Source organism: Etheostoma cragini, chromosome 4 (assembly GCF_013103735.1).
Source record: "Etheostoma cragini isolate CJK2018 chromosome 4, CSU_Ecrag_1.0, whole genome shotgun sequence".
NCBI lineage: Eukaryota > Metazoa > Chordata > Actinopteri > Perciformes > Percidae > Etheostoma > Etheostoma cragini.
The window spans coordinates 7,150,932-7,173,984 of record NC_048410.1 but is presented as its reverse complement, the minus strand read 5'-3'; the positions used below and the strand labels follow the sequence as shown (position 1 = coordinate 7,173,984).

The following is a 23,053-nucleotide window of genomic DNA, read 5'->3' as shown; positions in this document are numbered from 1 at the left end:
AAAACCAAGAAGTCTAAATCGAAATGGTACAAACATCAGAAAAGTGGTCTGGAGTGCAGACTGAAGTACTGCAGCTTGACTGTGAGCACTCAGTTTGGTCTTCCCTCCAACTGCCCCTGTTCAGAGCACTGCTGCCTCTCACTCCTCATCTGCTTAAGATTCATGTGTTGAGCAGTCAGCCTCTAGCTATAGACACAGAATAACAGTGTATCTAATGTCTCAATGTTGCCTTTAAACTATTCTGTTATGGCCATCTCAAATGTAATAGAGCCCAGCACACGCTGAGATGAAAAGACTTCTCAAGCATGGCTAAATGCTTTTATTCCCGCAGCAGGCAAAAGGGAGGTGGGGTGAGAGGTAAGGTGGTGGGGGGTGGCAGCAGTAACTGGGCAGCCAACAAACCAAGCTACCTTGAACTGATGGGTTAGCCAGGCGATTGATGTATTCTGACAGACACAGGCAAGCAGGAGCATCATGCAATTTATCAAAAAGTTGTGTCTTCACCCCGTCAATACCTGACAAGCATGTCCATAGTCGGCAGCAGCAAAGTCAATGTAGAGCTGAAACACTACACATGTCTCAAGAGAGCAAGATTACGGTGATCATTGTGTGGAACAAGGTTGGAAACTATGTCAAACATCATAACCTTTTTACTACAACAATCACATTTGCATGTTACCTAGTTGCTTAAATTTTTTTTTTATTCCCAACCCTTTTTCCTTTCTTTTTTCATTTGCTTTCCTAGGTCACTCATTACCCTTTTACTCATTGGCTCGATCTGCTCCTCACACCTGATCTAACTAAGCCCATCAATCCACCTGACATCATCAGTGTTTAACAGGCCCACTAGCTTTATGCTGATTGTCATAAAGGTTTCTCAGCTGTAGGCTACTTCTTACCCCTGTTCTGCCTGTTGCCAAGCTAGGTGAGTGTAGATCACATGCTTGCAAGGCAGCTGGGAGTTTACAAAGTGGGGAGATTGTGAGCAGCTGGAAGAGAGGAGAGTTCGGAGGTCAGGAAGAGCTGCTTTTGCTGAGTTTCAAGACAGAGAATCCTTTTTTCCCCATCAAGTTGTGTTAATGTTATTGTCCGCGTCTCCGATGTCTACAAATAAACTGTCAAGGGAGTTCCAAAGCTGACCACGCGCCAGACCACAGAGAGAGCGAAGCAACACTGAGCCAAAGGGATGACAGGTAGGCCGATTCACTTTACCTGTAGCCTGGCAGCCGCATGTTCAGCTCTTTGTATTCGTGGGTGGCCAAAACGCTGGAAGTCCCTGGACAAGTAACATTAGTATCAACTTTTCCTTGGCTTGTGGTTTGGCCATGACAGTATGATATCGCACCACATTTTTTTGTATGAGCAATTCGCATGATATCCTACGAAATTACAAATATCTCCAACCGGTCACGTGATGACTGGTCAGATAGCAGACAAATGGCAACTGTGAGCCAGCTACGGAGCACGGTGCGGCCTCGGTTGTTCAAGCAGCCATGGCAGCTATGTTTAAGTGACAAAAGGTTAATGTTGTGCGACGGTGACAGTTTCTGGGACACAAACACCCATTTCCTGGGTGAAAGTCTCGTGTTTTCCCATTTACTTCTTCTAGGACACAAACTCTGTTCCCCTACTGGACAGCCCTGTGTTTTGCATATACACATGGTGTCATGGTGCTGCACACAGTAATACATACATTAAATACATACAAATGACATGCAACAAGTGCATTACTTTTTGTAGCTACATACATTCAAATGACTCATGAGAACAGCTTGGATAAAACCTGCTCACTAAGGAGAAATCTTATGAGAAGCCTCAGATACGGAATCACAGACTGGTGTAAAGAATGCTCAAATATAGAAGTACATGGACGAACATGCACACAGTTGTGTTTAAGATTTCATTTGTGATCAACGCTATGTTGAAACAAAGATTAGCATTTGGTCCTATTAGCTAAAATAAATTGATTGACAGCAAGCTATGGCCGTACCCACTATTAGCTCAGCAAGCTTGTGAACTTAACTGCTGCTCTCAGATTATTAAGCATACAAACAAGAAAAGAAAAACAATACATGAGTAGATTTCATTGTAAAAATACAGGAGAATGTTGGTTGTAACTGTAAGAGCACAATCAATCAATATACCAGCAAGAATGTGTTTTCTTTAGGTACATTGTTGTTGTTTATTTACAGTATGTTTGCTAAGATGCATCCAGAACTTGCCAAATGCAGGTCATGTGCAACCAAACAAAAATCGATTCACGTATATGTATTTATATGCCAAAAAATAAAAGGAAAGCAGATTTTTTTTCCTACATTTAGTTAAAGTGACAGCTGTCAGTCATATCATGTCCGATAGTTAGTTGACATTCATTTCATTCATTCCCAATATAGATTTGTTTTTAGGTGACTTTCTGTAAAATGACAGCTTGCCTTCTGTAATGACATGAGACTAAGAAATAAATACATCAGTCTTAAGGAGTATTTTTTGACCTCTAGAGCCCCCATGTGGCAGTAAACGGTACATCACCTGAAACACAGATCAAACAATTTCTCATTGATCTGCCAACTGAAGAGCAGTAAAAACACTTAGGTAGAAAACACAGAAAGCGTACCTAGCAGTCATAATGTACAGCCAATTATTTCTCAGCCTCAAAACCTGTGTGTGTGTGTGTGTGTGTGTGTGTGTGTGTGTGTGTGTGTGTTTGTGTGTGTGTGTGTGTGTGTGTGTGTGTGTGTGTGTGTGAGATGGTGAGTGTGTGTGTGTGTGTGTGTGTGTGTGTGTGTGTGTTGTGTTATTATTCCCAATTCCTAACTTCCACCAATTAGAGTAATAAAAAGCACCAGTCAGTTTGGGAGTGAGTCATCTTGTTTCACAGCAAGAGTGAAATAAGAAGGTGGTGGGCACCCATGCTGACCTTCACAACACACAGGGCCTGCAATTAGTAGTGTTCCTGCCGTAAGCAGGCTGTCTCCTCTCCACCAAAAGGAAACTAATACCATCACTCACTGCACAGACTGAATGCTGGTAGCCTTTCTGTGGCACATAAAGGTTACCTTACACAACACAAGCAGTGAGCGCGTAGGGACCATGAGATAATTAAGGAAATTGTCCTAATTAAGTGTGAGGAGGAGGTGACTTGGGAGGTTGTCCCAAACAAGTTGAGGAGCAAGATACTGTGACTCAGCACAACTGTCCTTTCAGCCAGGCCCTATGAAATATTAATAAAACTGTGTTGGTCATTTTTGGTTGAGTGGAGGCCTGTCTCCCTGCCTTATGGAAATTAAGGATGGAGAATAGATTTAGCGTGGGGGCCTAAATTAAGTCAGCACTGGCTATGGTTTCTGGCTGGCTATCTTTTTTTCATGGATTTCTCAGGGAAAAAGTGAAGTAGTGCCTTGGTTAAAGGAGAGACTGCTGAGCTGTGCATAGTAATGTAGGCACTGGCAATTGGGAGCCTGAGGATTAGAAGTCATGAGCCTGTATATGGCCTCTTCTGCATGAGACATGCACCCTATTTTAAAGCAACCCTAATCCACTAAGAAACCGGCCTCTTAAAAACAACAGCATCAGTCCCGAACTGCTGGAAGTCTGCAACCACTCAGAAGAGATCAGATCACACCCACACTGATCTATTTGTGTGGACAGCTCCTGACAGCTTAAGTGCCATTTGAATCTGAATGGCCTCGATCATTCAAACAGGGGTGTGTTTGCATCCAAGTCCAAAACGAGGTCTCGTCTAGATTACATGATGTCATACTGAGGGACAGAGCACATCGCTCAGCCCCCTCAGTCAGCGACAGGCTCAGGGAACATGTGTTGCACCTTGGCAGTGACAGTGTAATTAACCTTGTGTGGTGTTGGAAGGAGGGGTTCAGAGCAAGACCTGGTGTACCTGTCGGTCCCCGATGGTTACGGCTGCCGGCGGACACCGGGTCAACGCAGAGCATCACCAAGGCAACAAGGAAGGCCACCTGCACAGGCCAAGCTGACCTCCCCCACAGTTTCATCCTGAGAGAGGGATAGAGGACAGAGAGGGGCAAAGAGCGAGCACAAGGGGGGACACGAGGAGGAAGAGAGCATGAGAAGAGGTTAGAACTCCCTCCCCCTTAAAAAAACAAAAGAAGACAGGAGGCAGAAGAGCAAAAATATTGCTTTGTAAAAGAGCAGAAACAATGTGAGAGGCGAGCTGGCAAAGGTTAAAGGAAAAAGTGATAACCTCGAGGACAGAATAAATGAATAAACCTTCTGGAAGAAAAATATTCTTCCAGCACAGACACACATAATGCATAGCTAACTCACTATACAGTGCTGCTCATGAGTATAGGATCCCATGCTCAAATTGACTAAAAATAGGAATAAAAGAATCATCTTTTGGAAATTGATCTCAATGCCTTAATTCAAAAGTGAGGAAAAATCCAACTTGAAGAACATCAATTTTCTTTTGTCAATGTATAATGTACTGTAAATAAATACATGTTCTTCCTTAAAATACAGGGGGCATGAGTATAGACACCCTATGTTAAAATCCCATAGAAGTTCGCAGATTTTTACTATTAAAGGCCAGTTATTTCAGGGATCAGGATACCATGCATCCTAATAAAGTTCCTTGGCCTTTGGAATTAAAATAACCCCACATCATCACATACCCTTCACCATACCCAGATAGTGGCTTGGGGTGCATTCCATTTCTCTCAATGCAAATCTAACCAGCTGTTAGGCTGACTGAAATAAAGCCATGCCAATTTCTTCATTTTTTAATTGAGGCTTTAAGATCAATTTCTGAAAGACGATTTTTTTATTCCTCTTTATAGTTAACTTAATTAGGGGTTCCTATACTCATGAGCACAACTGTATCACATAAGGATAAACTCTTCCAATTTATTCTGGCAGCAGATCATTACAAAAAGTTGAGTTTATGAGTCATGAAAATTTGCAAATAAATATGAGGCTATGCTCAGAAATACAATATTTGGAATAGGGCAGATACTAATTGGTATTTTCCTCATTACTAATTCTGTAAATTGTTTCCTAGATTAATTGATTATCTATGATTGATATCAAACATCCACAAACAGTGAAAATCTTCCATCACATTACTTTCCCAGAACCTAGGTTATGTCTTTAAATTGCTAGTTTTTTTTAACCACCCATCAAAACCTAAAACATGAAGGCTACTGTTAAAGATAAAATGTTGTTGCACTATTTATAGATATTTTACTTTGATGTTTTTACCTTGCTTTTATGACCTTGACTGTAGCACTTTGAGATTTGTTTAAATGTAAAGTGCATTACAAATGAAATTTATTATTATTATTATTATTATTATTAATGACAAAGAAAAGCAAGTAATGTGAGCAGTTGGAAAAGGTGTGCATATTTTGCTGAAACATAACTGAAATAACTGAAACAATTAATCACCCAAAATAATTACTGATTCATTTTCAGTTCATCGACAAATTGTTTCAGCTGTATTGCAAGCTTTTTTCTGAAACTCACATATTTTGTGATAATGGATTAATTAAAGTTAATTTTCAAGCAGAGTTGCTGGTTCTAAAGAAGGTTCTAAAATGTGAACATGTTTCCTCTGCTTTCATCTGTTTTCTTTCCATACACATCTTTTATCTTTGAGTTTTAAATCATTGGTTGGACAAAACTATTTGAAGATGTTGGCATTTCCACTATTTTCTGACATTTACCTTATAGACTATGCAATGAATCATTTAATGACTATCATAAGTTGCAGAACAAGATGTTTTTCTTGTTTTATTCCTGCTTTCTCTGCATCTGAGCAGGATGTGGTATCACCTGCTGGTTGTCTCTATCTTCTTTGATCTGTCTTGCGCTTAGTAGCTTCTCTGTGGACAGGGTGTACAGGCCATGGCTGCATTCACTCACACGTCAGCCCTCACCCTCTCTTCCTCCTCTTGTTCCTCTTCCTCCTGCTTTTCCTCTTCCTCACCTCAAACAGAAGAAGCCCCTGGAGAAAGAAAGGTACAAAGACACTCGGTCAGAGTGGCCCGGCTACCCTGGGGTTTCTTAGTGGCCCTCAATGGCCTTGTGCGAAGGTCTACACACACACACATATACACACACACACGCACACTCACGCACACACAGACAGAGGGGTAGAGATGTGAAAGCCTAGATTCTGTTAGATCCATTGTTTACAAAAGGTTCACCTACCCCCAGGCTAAATGTGATCCCCACTCTAGATCACACAGCTTTCCCTCTCTCTCACAACACCATCTCACACACACACACACACACACACACACACACACACACACACACGCACACACACACACACACACATGCACACACACACACACACAGGAGGTCAGCAGGAGAGACTCTTCCTAATTACAGCTGAGTGACAGCTTCTGCATTCGCATTCCTAGACACACAGACACACACACACACACACACACACGCACACACACACAGTAAATTACCATGCAGCCATAAGAGTGTGTCAACACACCTCTCTTTACAAAGGGACTAATTCTGCAATGTAAATGAAAGAAAACAGATTTAAATTAAAAAGAAAATGTTCTCCTATTTGAATCTTCATTATTCATCATGACACATTGATATGCAGCTCAGTCTGCTGCGAGTGTTCAGAAACTTTCTGGTAATGTGTCTGCTCCATCCAAGCCTGATACCTCTGCTGAGCCATCGGTGTAGTGCCACTGCCCCCTGGTGGGGAACAAACCAACCGCAACTGCCAACAACGAGTCAAAGATCGAGAAGCAATACCTCGGGAACAATCACACATTTGAGAGTAAAAAAACTAGCCGGGCAATGAAAGTGAGACAAAGTTCATGAGCACTGTTTGTGTCTATTTATAATGATAAATTTCCTTTCAAAACAATATGAAGGAGTGACATAAGGAGGGGAAAAGAGATTAATGAGAGGGCAGAAAATGCAGAGTGGAGTAAGAATACGGAAAATAAAAAAGCAAACATTTTAGGAGCAATGGGGACATGTAAAAATAACAGTTTAAACAAACACTGCATAATGTTTAACTGTTCTGTCGCACAAACACACACACTGAAAAAAGTAGGGGATGTGTTTCAATGTGAACTCTGAGTATCGATACTGACATGTTTGTGAATTGTATTTGTAATTTTAATTTTAATGTGTGCATTTGTAACTTGCATTTGCGTGTTTATTTGTTTGTGTGTAGCATGCATTACCATTGTCTGTATGTGTTTGTGCGTGTGTGGTTTCATTCCAGTACAGTATGGGAGAGTGTGGAATGTGCATGTGTTGTGTGTGATATGTGATTAGGCATGCTGCATGGCAGCACTGTAGCCCATTTCTTATTCTCTTTTTAAAGGCTGGGCCATGCCTCGCATTTTTTATCAGCTTTGTTCTCTGATACACTCATTAAAAGAGCACAACAGTGCATGTTTGTGTGTGTTTGTGTGTGTGTGTGTGTGTGTGTGTGTGTGGTGTCCAGATGCAGCTCTTCAGGGACAAAATGTCCCATCAGTCACCTTTACTTGGTCTCACGCACACACACACACAAAAACATACACACACACACACACACACACACACATAAACAGACAGAGCACAGACAGGCTCAAGATTATATGAAAACATCAAGTCTTGCTCTTTCTAAAATCATCCCTCATCCTATATCACCCTCCAACCTCGTCTCTCTCTCTCTCTCTCTCTCTCTCTCTCTCTCTCTCTCTCTCTCTCTCTCTCTCTCTCTCTCTCTCTCTGTGTCTCTGTAGGCTGAAGGGCTAATTTGTGTCATTTCTTGCAGTAATCAAACAGGAATGACACAGGGGCTCATTGACATGCAATGAAACAATCTTACCTCATCCACAAATACAGCATATCAGTGTGTTCTGCATCCAAACACCATCATCTGCCAGCCCTCTACGACCACACATGCACAATCCCAAACATACGCACATGAATTTGCAAAATGAAAGCCTTCTTCTACATAACGTCTCGGCAACCTTATCCTATCACATCAGGAAACATGTATCAAAAATAAAACAGTGAGACACATTCTGCAAGATGGGGATGTTATCAACACACTGCTGTTTGTCAGTCACTCAGATCATATCATTTTTCAGGAGAGTACAGGAAGTTCCTGTTCAAGTTGAGTGAAGAATAGAAACTGCATCATTACTTGATAACCTCTGTGTCACCAGTTTTGGGTCTCAGTTTTATCTTTCTTATATTGATACATTATCTCTTGTTGGAATAATTGCAGTTCCTAAAGTGCTGTTTATCAGACTCCACTGAAAAAAAACTGGAATGGTTTGTAAAAGTCTGTTTTAGATTGTTTGACGAGATAGTCTTGTCCTAAAACTATGACTGCTTTTTGCCTCACTAGATGTCTCCAGGTAATGATGTTGGGCGTAAGGTTGATCCATTCAACACTTTGGTTTAGAGCAAAATCTGCCAACTGTTCAAATTCTCATATTTCTTATGGACATTTGTGATCTTCAGGATGGTGACTTTGGTGACATTTGGTCTTTTGTCTAACATATGAATGGTCACCATTTCAAGATTTTGTCCAATCTCAAGGTTGAAAAAAAAAGACACTACTACTGCCTGGAAATGTGAAACACTCTTCATGATACTGTATTCGACAAAATACATTGATGACTCCCTGAGCTTTCTCATTGTCTACTTCACTGCTGTAAACCTGAAATACACAAAAATCTAAATAAGCAGGAGATAAATGACAGATTAATTGAGCATATTTAATAACTCTAATTAGAATCATCTCTTTTAAACTTTAATGATGCTATTGTCCTTCCTGGCAATTACTGATGCAGCTGTAAGAAAAACATCCTGTGGCCTACTGTTTGTCTGTTCTACACTGTGGGATGCATTCCACTCCGTAGTCCTCTGTCTTGATTATTTGTTTGTCTTATTATCACATACTTTTATGAGCTTTAAAGTTAGACTGACATATTGGCTGGCTGATTCAATGAACAATAATGGACTTTAACAAACTATCAGATATGTAACACAAACACGTACGGCCAGCTGGGTCCTGTTCTGAGCGTAAGGCTTTTACCTGACCGCCGTTGTATTAAAAAAATAGTCAATCTGTATTTTCTCTTTACATAGACTTTATGAATTTTCAGCAGTTTAGTTTGGTAATGCTTGTCAATTCTGATTTGGTATTTTAAATGATTTGCTTAATAATACAAAATTAAATAAAAGAATAAAAAATGTATAAATCTCAAATAAAGGAACAAACAATTCAGTACGGGTTTTGTCACATGGGCTTTGGTTGAACTTCAATGTGCGTATGTGAGAAATAAAAAAGGCAGTGAGTATGCAGACCACACAAGCATCACACCAGTATTTCTATGCTGATTCTGTGCCCAGCCACAGACCAAGCGGACAAAAAGCATATCAGTGTAAAACAAAGTGCATCTCCCTAAGGCGGAACAATATGGAAAATGAAACGGGCAAAAGCACAAAGCCCAATGGAATCTTATGTGAAGCGTTTCAGATCTCTGCCAAATTGGATAGTATTAACATTCAGTTAGGGTGTGTAATGTTCTGTTTCTATATATTGTTCTGCCTCCGACTCTAAACCATTACAGCATGCTGCTTCTCACCATTTCCTCTGGGTCACCGGGCACCACATAGTGCGGGTGTGTGGGCCCACACACACAGACACACACAAACTTAAATTAACACACCAGTGCCAGAGCCCCATTTTTCCGTACCCTTATGTTCAGCCGCCACGGCCTGCAATTTTACTGGTTCTTGTTTGTTTTTTCTTATGCCCTTATGGCTCTCTTCAGTATCCATGCCTCTGTGTGTGTGTGCATGTGTGAGTGTCTCTCTCTGCTCCCTTTATCGGTGTGCAGATGTAAATCTCTGCTTTCTCCTCTACCAATGTTTTCTTTAGGCTACAAAGTCAATGTAAAGCGGTGACAGAACATGCATGTGTGCTGCTCTGACTGTGAGATTAGACAGAGGCAGTGAAGTAGAAGTCAGACACACAGGACTACTCCACATATGATATGTAAGTCGTAAAATGTACAGCATGTACTCTTATGTACTATAAACTAACTGGATAGGTTTAAATTATAAGTAAAATATAATTATATTGTATTTCTCTAAGTGCCACGTATGTGCAAACACGTTTATGACAATGTTTTTACACATATTATAAACATATATAATATAGACATATTATATAACCCTACACTAATACTTCTTACCAGTCACATGCAATACTTCTAACATACTGCAATATTTTGCAAATGGTAGTTTGGTTGCATTGTAATACTTCTGTTTGTGACAGAAATGTCATAAACATGTACTTTTAAACTTTTAATTAGCAGACATAATCTCGTAAAGAACCTGTGTGAAAGTGCCCATAATTGTGCGATAAAACGACATTGTGGTCCACAGCAATTGTACATTTATATAATTGTACATAATTCTTCTATAGTTCTGTTTTATATAGGAAGAGGCTAGAAGTCAACTGAGGGACACATAATAACATTGCACCTTTTACTGCCATCCCTCCTCACAGCTACACCTCCCCCACTGTATTGCTTTCTCCAATAAACCAACAAGCAATTAAATGGAGGATCTTCTTTTTGGTGAAATGGCCAGGTTGGGAGAAAGAAAGCGGAGAAAATTTTGCGTGAAGGTCTGAATTCAGAACCATTGGCTGACTCTGGTATTGACTGCAGAGTTCAGAGAATGGCCTTGGCGCTAAGGTACCATTACAGCTCAATTGATCGGCCTGCACTTAAGTCCAAATCCCACCTTGTTGCACAAGCCACCATGTCAGGATCCAATGACCACGAAATATGTGTGTGTTTGTGTGCGTGTTTGTCAAAGTGCACAGAAAATGTTGGTGTTTTCCAAGGTCGCTCTTTTCCCTTCCTTCTGAATCTGTCTCTACCAACTTGTTTCCATCTCTTTCACATCGATCCTAATTTCCTCTCTCTCTTCTTTTCCTCTCCCCCACTTTCATGGATAAAAGTCAGAAATGATCAGAGTCCCAATGTGTGTTTCATGGTTAGAAGCAGGCGATCAGTCACTTCAACGTGTATGGACTCACCCATCCAGCTGGTACACACTGTCAAACACAAGAGCAGACTGATTCACAAACTCACACGTATACCCATACAGTTCACAAGTACACACATCTACCTGTGAACTGACAAACACCCTCACACACACATATCTACATAAACACACACACACACCTACACAGATAGCTCCTCTTACACAGTATACACAGAATAAACATCACTTGTTTCAATGCCGGGTTTGGCCTAATGTACCTGCCACACACATTGCTAGCCTCATTAAAGTTGTTTAACAACCTCTCCCACTAAAGCAAAGGAGGGGGAGAGGCAGATGTAGGCTGTTAATTGTTTTATGGAGGGGAAAAAACACCGACACTAACAGGCTAATAAACATTTGCTCAAAACACAACAAGTCTGTGCATCGCTGCCCAGTCCCTGGTTTCCTCTACACAAGTTAGTTGTTTAAATCCTAGACAGCCAGCATTGGGCTAGATCACAGCAACCCTGCTCAGAGCCGCTGACACACAGAGGCAGGGCAAGGGCTGTAAATCCGGCGCACTCTAATAAAGCAATAAAAGGCCGTTAAAAGTCAGTGTCCCTCAGCACTGGAAGATGGATGGAAAGGTGGAAAGTAAAGGAGACATTTTTAAATGGCTGTTCACACCCACACACACTTTTAGCAGGTGTTCTTCCCCTCTCCGCTCGAGACAAGCTAGGTATCTGCAATATTGATGCCTTTCTCCTATTGTTACAACTCTTTTATCCTTGCTGGATGTGGCTTGCTTTAAAAAAACAACCAAAGTAAACAATGGGATTTGAAATGTAGAAGCACAACCTTTATGTACTGTTATGCTCTCTGTCTCCACAACTGATCTGTCATTCTCCCTGTGTAACGTTTCCCGTTGCAATGTCTTTATACCAGCCAACATTTTATTCACACCATGCATCATGCACCTTGGTGGTTCCAGATCATTTCAAATGGATGTTCAGGACTGTGACCACATGCAATTAAAATGCAAATAAACTTGTCTTTCACATCCTGGCTTTACCATTTGTTACCTGTAATACCAGCCTTTCTTAGTAGGACTGGGATTATAAATATTATTTTTGAGAACATCTTTGCTACTCTTTTGTCTACAGTGTGCTTCTTTGCTTTCCTTCTATATCTTCCCTTTATTCATTCTTTCACTGCAAGCATCTGTGTTTTTTACCAATTCTCAAACTGTCCCCAAGTTTCTCTTCTCTTCCCAACATTTCTCCCTGTAGAGGGAGAAACAGGAGGAGAGGTAAGGAGAGAAGGGGTGAACCACAGCAGGGCATAAGGGAGACAGCCCAACTTAGCCAAGTAATAAAAAATGGTTTCTAGATACCAGTGGTCCTTTGTCTGTACAAAGAATAAGAAAAAGCTAACAATAACCCTGACTGGTCACTTCCTCAGTGGCTGCTGGTAGCAATTGACGGCCCTGAGCCAAAAAAAATCCGGCCGAGCCCCTGACAGTGAGTTCCCCGAGAGCAATGTTGTTCATTATGCTTTGTGCCCAAATTATGATTAATGGAAAATAAACAACCTTGATGTGAAGCCTGCTTTGATTTTCTATGAGACTCGGCCTCGCTGTAGTTGTAGCTACTCTTCTGGCCAAGACAAAAGCTCTGGACAAACGCTCACTCTTGACGCTTTCACACAACAGCTTGAAATCAATGGACGCAGAAGCTGCTTTTGCAACCTCTCCTTCTCTAACACAAACACACTCTGTCTCTTGCTATCTCTGCACATCCGTATACACACAAAAACGTATACATGCAAACAAACCAACATCTTGATCATATCAGTTCCCTCAGCTGCTAATGACCAGCTTGTGTGTAATTGTATTAATGACCTGTATGTGCATTGCCTGTCAATTGGCCTGCCAAAGGAAAGGGAGAGCTTGATAAAAGTAAAAAGGACAAAAGGAGTGAAAAGAAGGGAAAATAAGAACACAACAGATGAAGGAGTTGTGAAGTGGTCAGACTGGGAAATGGCAGACAAAAGAGAGGAAAGAAGAGAGAAAAAGAGAGAGAGAGAGAGGTCAGGGAAAATAGAGCGTGAGTGAGATAGAGACAAAGATAGAGAGCAGGAAGAGAGAGAGAAAAAGCCTGATCAATTGTTCATTTTACAAAGTCACTGAGACGTGTCAGCAGTGTCAATAAGTGAATTAATTTGTCTGTGGGTCTCCGGAGCATGACACCATATCACTCCGCTCCCTTGAGACAAGCAGGGCTTCTAACCCTCCCTCTCTTGTCTTACTGAGACACACATTCACAAACAGGCACAAGTGCTTGCTCACTCATACAAACCAGTTCCATACAAGGATCATACACAGATATCAGCTGACACAGAAACATTTTCAGACAAATGTTCCTGTGCTTATAGATGCATATTCTCACCACACACAGATTTGATTGGCTCCCGAATGCACAGACTGATTCTGACAGACTGAGTTCATATGTGCAGCATTTGACTTCTCAATATAGATTGTAACCTAGATGCAAGTGGTGTCAGCAAAGCTTACGTCATGATTTCCATCTGACTTGTTTTACAGTCCTGCCACGTGTCATATCCATGTACAGATTTCTCACTTTCTCGATGAACGGAGTAAGCAGAGTCACAGTAATCGGAACTCGAATATATGAGAAAACAATGTTTAATGAAGGTTCACTTGCACAATGCACACACATGCACAACACACAACAAAGATTCATCCTCATCCGGGCAACCATCCCCAAGGGAGGCTATTGTCCGCTGGTGACTGACATCAATCAGCCGCCAAGAGGGGCCCTCGACCACTGGCTGCCTGCTGTTTTCATTACAAAGGCATCACCTCCAGCACATCCACATATAACCTGTGTGCACCGACACATCACATTTACGCACACTTACTCATCCCTCTGACAGATTTCCCCTCAGTTCTGACTCCCCAGACTCCTTTATTTTGAAGCATTTCTTTCCAGCATCTATTCCTTCCGTCTCTGCGCTTCAGTTTAGGCCCTGGCTTTCTTTATTCCCACCCCCCACCCCATGTTGTTTTCTATCTCTTCTTCTCCTCCCGTTCCTTCCACCACTTTCCTGTTCTGCGTCCCACAGGGTTGAACCCTCGACCCCCCCACGTCAGGTGCAGTGTTGTTTCAGGGCTGCTGTGATGACCGCCCCAGGCTTCGCTGCTCCCGCACTACTTCCTCACTACGGCTTCACAGTGGACCCAAGCTGCAGATCATGCTGGGAGCTTTTCATAATCCTACAAACACACTAACATTGTCGCTCACGGTTACCAGCACATCTGCCAGCTGCCAGAGGGGAGTGAACAGGGACACACTCTCTCTCACAGAGACACACACAGACGCACACACAAGAGTGGAAGCAGCAGATTGCATCCAAGGTGATAGATAGATAGAGCACTGTGGGAAGGAACTGTGTCTGTTCAATTACAATCATTACTACCACTCTGGGAAATTTGTCATGGTCAAAGTCAGTTGACGTTGTGGAGAAATCACCTTGAGGCCTGTGAAGTGGTGTTGTTTTCGGTTTTCACGAACGGGTGACGACGTCCTCAAAAACTCTCCCAATTGAAAATGACTAAGAATTGAACCTAAATTGATTACTCCAAAATTCAAAACAGATGTTTAAAAACCATCCTCAACGGTAAGTGACTGACTCTTTCAAAGCACTGAGCACCGAAAGAACAGTAATCCACTAACTGTGACCCGTGAGTGTGAATGCGGCTGGTGTGCCTTTCACTTTCTCCTTTGGGCTGAAACAGGGGGAAGCCATGTGGCAGTGTGGGCTGTCAATCAAAGCAGGACCTGTTAGATGGAATTAGAGAGAGTCTGGATTGTGTGACGGCGCCACACAGGACACTGAGGCCTTGCTGTCATTGACTGACAGAGGGGAGAATGGAAGTCAAGAAACACACACAGCTGTGGCGCTTCAACATGTGACCTCCACTGTTCAGACCAGTTGATACCTGCCCTTACAAAACGATTGCTGTGTGAGAGGAAAGTTAGAACCATCCCTATGCCTTTGCTTAAAGCACCTTAGAACGCTTTAAGGATTGTACCAACTGTGTTTTTACTTCACTTGTACTGATAAAGTTACCCTAACTGTGCTCATATGTTTTGGTGCATGATCCCTGTCTGTGCTGTGTTGGCAATGGTAATGAAAAAAGGATGATAATGATGATGTCTTCAGCTAGATAGATAGAAAGATAGATAGATGGCGGAAAAATGGTTTAATGGTGACACTATTTCTGATTAACCTCAAAATTAGTTTGGCATTTCTGTCCTGCAGGTTGTCAAATGTTGGCTGACATAAACACAGATAAATGGCTGAAATAAGCTTATAGCAGCCGATATATTGGTCTAGCTGATTTATCGGTCTAGCTCTACACTGAATACATTAGTGTGATGTTGCTCTACTAAAAACAGCTCGATTACGGTTGTAAACACTAAGAAAATCATTCAAATTAAGATCAAAATGGAATCTAGACTAAATAAATGGTCCGAGGCAAACAACACCAAGTTAAAACCATTCTGACATTTAGTGATGAATGTGGATTAGATCCAACTCTCCCAGCCTGAGTTAGTAAACACATTAAAGACTGCTGAGCAATGTGCACAACAGGGGGGAGGATCTGTGTCGTTCTGTTGGTTACAGAAAGAGGGGGGCACAGATTCCCTTTATTCATTGGGGCCTACACTTGGATTACCACACACTATTAACAAGGTATCACATGTTACTACTCACGTCTGTCGGCAACATCTGAACTTTGCCCTTTTTTACCATGGGTTGCGACCTCTGTCCATTTGCACTTTTGTGGTTGAGACAAGAAACAGACAAACGCTTTTTGGTCTAATATCGCTCTTCCCTTTCTTAGAGTCATGGATCTCCTGTTTGAGAAGAGACATCAGTCTCAGGGTGTATTTTCTCTAAATGAAGACGTTATTGTCCACTCAAACTGCATGACACCTAGTCATGTTCTCAGACTCGAAGCACCTTGAAACTGCCCGAGATGAAAAAGCTGTCCAGAACACTGTCATTTACTGCATGAAATAATGACTCTCCTCTCTTCTCTTCTTGTCTCTTTCTCCACTCCTCCACCTCCTCATCCTCTCAGTCGGGATGTAGCCATTCATCACAGTCAACCTGTTAATGTCAGTGTGTGTGTGTGGAGGTGATCTCCAATCTGTAGCGCTGCTGTCACCTCACCAGTCCTACATTCCTGATCCCGGTTTATTCATCGAGCATTTTTATTCAGAACGCCTTTCACTCTCTCTCTCTCTCTCTCTCTCACACACACACACACACACACACACACACTATCTCCTTCCCTTAACTACCATTTTTCTATTTCTCTGTCTATATCTCTCCATTTCTCTCACCTCCCTTGTCCTCCCTTCTCATTGCCGCCGTCTGTCGCCTCTCTGCTTGACCATGTCCTCATGCACAATCACAAATGCACACAATCCATTACCTGCCGTCCCCAGTCACTTATCCTGAACAGCCCTCTGTGGGGTAAGTAAATAGGAGGCTGTGGAGACATGTGGAGCCAAACAGTCCTCTGAGCATACCGGTTGTCCCACCAGTGGGAGCTACTATAGAAGGAGTTGGGGGGGCATGAAGAGGGTGATGAGCGTGAGCCTGTAGAAAAGAGTAATTACCAAGTCTGTGATTTTTTTCTGTGTGTCTGTGTGTGTGTGTGTGTGGATCTGTGAAAATGCAGTGTGAGGGTGTGTTGGTGTGGAGAGATGGTAAAGGGTGACATAGACAGAGGAGAAGTATTCCGCTAAAGCAGCACAGACAGAAGTAAGAGTGCCACTCTCATACGTGTGTGTGTGTGTGTGTGTGTGTGTGTGTGTGTGTGTGTGTGTGTGTGTGTGTGTAGGATGGCTGGGTGACAGGGGGTCAGGTTGGAGAGAGTAATCTCCCCAGGATTAAGAGTGCTGCTCCTGTGTTAATGTGACTGTCAATGAGAATTAAGTCCATGGACCGATCCTCTCCAACCGGCTCTCCTCTCCCTCTCTCTCTTCTCTTGTCTGCCCTGTCAAACTAATGACACCACTTTCTGTGGAGTGCCAGTGCGGCGTGCTAAAAACAATGGGAAATAATTACACTCTTTCAATACAGTACAAATCGCAGAGCTGAGCAGCGGGACAGCGAGGTATAAACGCAAAGGGAGAGGGAGGTAAGGAGAGGATGGGAGAGGGAGGGGTTGAGACAAGGATGACTAACAATTACAACACGATAGGGGTTGGGTCTCATTACTGCACCCATTAACATGCGCCAAGTAATTTTCCCCTCTGTTTGTGTGTGCGGATGAGAAAGAGGGGAGGGAGTGTGTCTGTGCGTGCCGAGTGTGTGCGCCCAATAGAGCGTGCCCATTAGCTTCTGCATCACACCTTCCTGCCTCCGTGCGCAATCTGCCAGGACAGCCCGGTGGAACCTCTTTTCTCTCGCATATGTCTGAGCTCCGCGCGCTCTCATCTCTATCTCCAGCCGACCATGATCCATGCAAATCGATTAGAAGGCGCGTAAAAAGAGCCCGGTCAGCGTATCAGCCTCGCAGATCACTCAATAGGTATTAAGCAGCGCCGAGCTTCGGCCGATCGCTTATTTAACCTCACAGCGATGAAACACTGCATCAATCTAATCTCAATCTTCCCTACCCTCACGCGCTACACACGGTCAGCGGAATTGACGGCCGTTTGAATCGGCTCATCATGTGTCCCATTTTTACGCATGGCAATCACGCACCAAGAGGGAGCGGAGTCACTAGGAGATCAGAGAAGGGTTCGTTGAAAGTCCTGCTGTTCTTTTAAGAAATCGTTCCTCAGCAAAAATGTTTTCGCCGCGCTCTGAGCCAAGAACATCAAAGTTGCTTTTAGCTCGCCAGTCGTAGTGTTAGTGTAGTCGTTAGTGAGTCAGTCAGCAAGTCACCACCCCTGGAAAAAATGTTCCACATCTCTCTACAGCCAAAGTACCCCTCTGACCCCATCCTCGTTTCATTAGTCTATTTATGCGCACCCTGAGAAGACACACAGAATTAAAGTGTAAATATATACTAATTTAATTGAATTTAAAAAAATACCACCTTACCCAAATCTATCAACTTGATGGCATGATCACAGGAAATTGTAAAGGATCCAGGTGAGATAGTAGAGAGCTTTGCCACTTTCTGCTTCAACTCCACTGATCTTGTTTTCCACTAAACGGGGCAATCATTTTTAGCCTCATGTCCAGTTCCAGTTTTCAGCACACAAACACACTGAAGCAGGAGCGAGGAAGGCTACTTTTTCACCAGAGAACCAGCCCTCCGGAGCCGGGTGAGAAAACAAGGCTCGCACAACAGCGATGTGCTCCAATGTGCCATGATCTTGCCGCGAAAATTCTCAATAACACACTGAGGAGAAAGTCATTAAAAAGTGCGTAAATCCCCCCAAAGAGACACCGGACTGATGTTTTTGGCGAACACTCCACACAAGTTCGTCCCCCTGCGCGCGACTGTCACACAGAGGCGTTACAGTCGCCAGAGAGCTACTGATGAGAGTGATGGTAAAGTGATGCAGGAGTGATAGTTGCGCTCCCGTCGCTCCTCCCGAGCAGGGATCGATTGGACATGAGAAATGCGATGCGAGCCCGTTTTCCCTATTCTGAACACGTGCAACAGCGCCCGCCCAGTTCACCAGCTCCCAAGTACACCCCCTCTTCCCCACTGATGTCATGTAGTTCCCAAGTAGCCTGGACTGTTGGGATGGAGAGGAAGTGGGGGACAATTATGTGGTTGTATGTCCAAGGAGAGATAGGAGACATGGCAGCCATTCTTAGACTGTAAAGTTGTTTGTCGTCATCGTGGAATACTTTGTGGACATTTCAACGTTTTATGGTGTGTTTCAATGCATGAGTCTTAAAACGTTGCGGGTACAAGAGGTCACAAATAGAAAAATATATATATATATAGTACTTTGGATGTACTGTACACCGGGTCTATGCACCGTTTAACATTGTCATACATTTCGGGAATATATCCCATGAAAAGAGTTAAGAGCAAGATAGTACAAAATCCATGAAAGTATTATTGATTTTTGTTCAAATTTGCAGAAGTTTTCCTAACAGTGATCACGGGCTGGATGTCATCTTACACTTTAATTTTCACCAATCTATTACTTGTGGTTGAGTTAGGGAGGGGAGTCTGATGACTGACAGGTGCTGGACTGTGCACGAGTCGATGGTCCCTCCTAATCACATAATAGTCTATTTTACCTCTACACTTCAAGCATGTTACAGAGGGTGTCTGGATATCAATACTTGGTTCTGTGCTCGGCTATACACGCGGATGGTGTAGATCCCCCCCACTGCGATGTTAAACAGAATTTAATCACCGCCGCCTCTCCGTTACGCACCAGGAGACAGCCTATCAATTATTCCGTCCCTAGAATATTCCAGTGTGTTGATGGCGATTGATTGCTTTGCGCTGTATTTGCAGTCGTTAAGACTTGAAGAGGTCGATGTCTGCTAACGACCCAAGGTGAGGAGTATCCGATACGTTCAGATGTCTTCCTTTTTAGCTGTGTTATTGGAGGCATTTCTGTTGGGAGTAGTAGGCTATAAATGTACGTGCCTTCTAAGGTATCTAAGCAACAACAACAACAAAACATACACCATAAAATGTAATGAATTCCAGGACTACATCAAGGAGCACAGGCATGTATCTTAACCTTGTCTGGAACTGTCTTCAAACCCTTCTGACCATTTTGTTACCATGAGTGAGAAAGTATGCTATTTTAAACGGATTAAATTAGGCTTGAATCTATTACAAATCAATCTGTCTGACTTTGGACTGAGAACAGATTAGAAATTGACGTGGGTTCACCAGGATGCACGATTTAGATTTTTTTTTTTTACGACAACATTCAACCAAGTAAAGCTCCTAGTTTCAGCACCATGGACAGGGCCAGATGCGCTGCATATAAATTCAGGACGTTGGACAGCTCCAGACTGTCCTGTCACTGGGCTTTTCTTTGCGCTTTCTTTACTGTCAATGCGCTAATCCAGTTTGCAGACAAAATAAACAAAATAAGATGTAAGTGAAGTGTGTAAGTGAAGGGATAAAAAACACTAAAACATAATATATCCTGTCTGCACTAGCAAATGGTTGTGTCTAGAACTGAACTCGTGTGTCGCGATGGGGATCGCCTTTTATCTTAAAGAGAGGCAGCTAATGGATGCAACAGCCCACAGCACTTATCTTATCCTCAGAGGGGCCAGATGGAATCAGAGGAAACCAGATCATGTGACGTAAACACGGATTTGAAAGTGTGAGGTGGAGCGGTGGGAAATTTAATTTGGCTTCCCTTATACTTCCCATTACATCGAGAGAGACATTCTACTTCTTAACAAGTTTCACTGTGTGTATTCGCTTTAGTGTTTTAGTCTTAGGCCGGAATTGCAGGTTGCAGACGTATCCCTATATATTGTGGTACTGTGGAAAAAGTAATAGTGTAGGCCAAAGTCCTCTTCGGCGTGTCATGTATCAAAGGAGAGGGGTTATAGGATCCCCTCTGGGATTATTCCACCAATAATCATCACCCAGGGAAGAAAAAACATTAAGGAAATATCTGCTCATAACGTGAGGCATATTTCTTCCTTCTAAATCGATATTCCTGCATTAATCCCTCTGAGAGACAGCGCTTTCCTGATGTAGGGGACGCCTGGAATAGTGACAAATGTAAGATGAGCGTGTTGTGATTGATGTGTCTGAGTTCAGTGCTGAAAAATGTGTGTCTTTTTTAGATAAATTAGAGTATGCTAATGATCACGTTGTAAAACACAAAGATAAACTATTTAACTTTAACTTTTTAAGACTATCTTTGAGCAAAAATAAAAGAATTACAGCCAATATGTGCTGGTGTGGGACTCGCAGTAGTTTAATAACGGAGCACAGGGCTCAGAATATAACTGCCAATATGGCTGTTCCAGTGGAAATGTCAAACAAACTAAACTAGGACACGAACAGTCGGACAAAACAGCTAGTGGTATGTCTCATGGTTTGAAACCAAACTGGTAAAAAAACAACCTCCTATTTCTGAAGTGTGAATCATACCGTGATCATATGACTTTACTTCCACCTCAGTGATTAGTCCCCAGCCTTTGTTTGCAATCAGCTCTCCGGTCCTGACGCGTCTAAAGCCCATTTCTTCACTGCACCATGTCTGCATTAAGGGCGACATAACTAAGCAATTCAACGTTTCTAGAGGGAAAACACACAACCAAATAAGGCCAGTCAGACATGACTGTTGAAGAACTTTGGGTGGTAAACCTCAAGTCCTGAGGCAGTAAATGTGGGGCCTGTTCACCGATTATGTTTGAGAGAAAGTATGCCTGCCTACGACACCCCTGATTACTCAAGTGCAGCATGCTGCGGTGGTAGAGGGTTGTATTGTGCGCACAACGACCTCAAACGCAAAGGGAAAAGTTTTTTGTAATTTGTACACTGTTTTTCTTACGCTTTATAGCCTCCTTTAAGTCAAAAGGTGGGTTGGCTAACCCGCTTTGTTTTTCACTTTCTGACGTCTTCCACCTAAATGTTCCATTTTGGATAGGCTAGACCCATCCATCCAGCAGGGAGGCTTTGCGCTAAACAACAGCAGTTGGGCATCGATTTGGAGCCGCCATGAAGGTTAATGAGAACAGACATCTTGGTTCCTCTGCTTTTGATCCCCCCCTGCATAGAGATTCTTTATTTCTTTACGAGGTCACTGGAAGTAACCCGAGTAGGGCCATAAATAGTGTCCATCCCAGACAGCCCCGGTGTCTGTCAATACTCCGAAAGTTCAGACACAACATCCGCAAAGAGCGGGCAGCAGCGCGACTGCTGTCTGTAAACTTGTGGTATTGGAGCAAATACACTTTAACAAACATTATCTTCTTATGACCAATGAGATATATATGTGTATACATTGTTCTCACTCTCTACGCTGTTTGGAACAAGTCTGTCAGGGACGATATGAGCGCAGGGTGATGATTTGGCCTGATGTGTGGTCTTATACTGCCCCCGTGTGGCTATGATGCGTAACTGCTAGTATGGTAGTTTTTGAGGTCACTCAGATTTATTGCGGTGACAGTAAAAACTGAACCAGTGCCCTTTTGTGAAAAGCCCTCTCCCGTCTCAGACCTGAGCTCACTAAAATAATGAAATCCACAGCAAAGAGCTGTCTGGTGTCAGCAAGAACTGGCAAGACTGAAGCTTTGGTCTTTCCCCTCCAAGGTCAGACTTCAAAAGGTGATTGATTAAATAAGTATGAATTAAATCTCTGATGCCTATATGGCCAACACAGACAGGAAGACATGCTTCAGCATTTTTTTAAAGAATTATTTATTTCAAAATATTACATAGCTTTTCAATATGAAATTGCCTACTAACCAGGTCTGACTGAGTTCAACATGGATAAATAAAACATCAAGCTCACAGAGAGGCCAAGAAACACCAACCTGATCTGATCGCTCAAAAACACTCTTGTGCATTGCATCAAGACTGCATGCAAAATGTGATAATTCTATTGCAGACACATTTACTGTAAAATATTCAAACTAACAGCATTTAAAAGACTTAAAAAGGTAACAGACAACAGCAGCACGCTTGTCATTAGACCATACTGACAATGCATTTCCTTTAGTAAAATGCAAAGGGATTAATAATAAAATTAGCATCGGCATCAATGGCATATTCCATCAGACCAAGAAAACACACATACATTTGAGGGTCGCCCCTCAATGATCTCTTGAGTATAAATAAAGGTTGAATGAAGTAATAAATGTTCTGTTAGTAAAAAAAAAACATGTAACTGTTAATAAAGATGCAAGAATAAAAAGGTAGATTTAAAAAGTCTGCCAGATATGTTTGATATTTAGCTAACAAAAGCAACATGATTTTTCATCATGTTGCACTAAACAATGGCGCGTTTTACTGAAAATATACTGA

General features: G+C 42.4%; 1 protein-coding gene across 1 annotated transcript in view; it reads right to left on the bottom strand.

Moving 5' to 3' along the window:
• tafa4b (TAFA chemokine like family member 4b) overlaps window positions 1-18,681 on the bottom strand; it is a 37,664-nt gene extending 18,983 nt beyond the window's left edge. Inside the window, exons 1-3 of the mRNA XM_034870578.1 lie at window positions 18,172-18,681; window positions 5,809-5,980; window positions 3,896-4,011 (exon numbers count right to left, since the gene is read on the bottom strand). Of these exons, the coding sequence (XP_034726469.1) occupies window positions 3,896-4,010 (115 nt within the window). The 5' untranslated portion in view covers window position 4,011; window positions 5,809-5,980; window positions 18,172-18,681. The remainder of the gene's footprint in view (window positions 1-3,895; window positions 4,012-5,808; window positions 5,981-18,171) is intronic.
• Window positions 18,682-23,053: the final 4,372 nt, after the last annotated feature.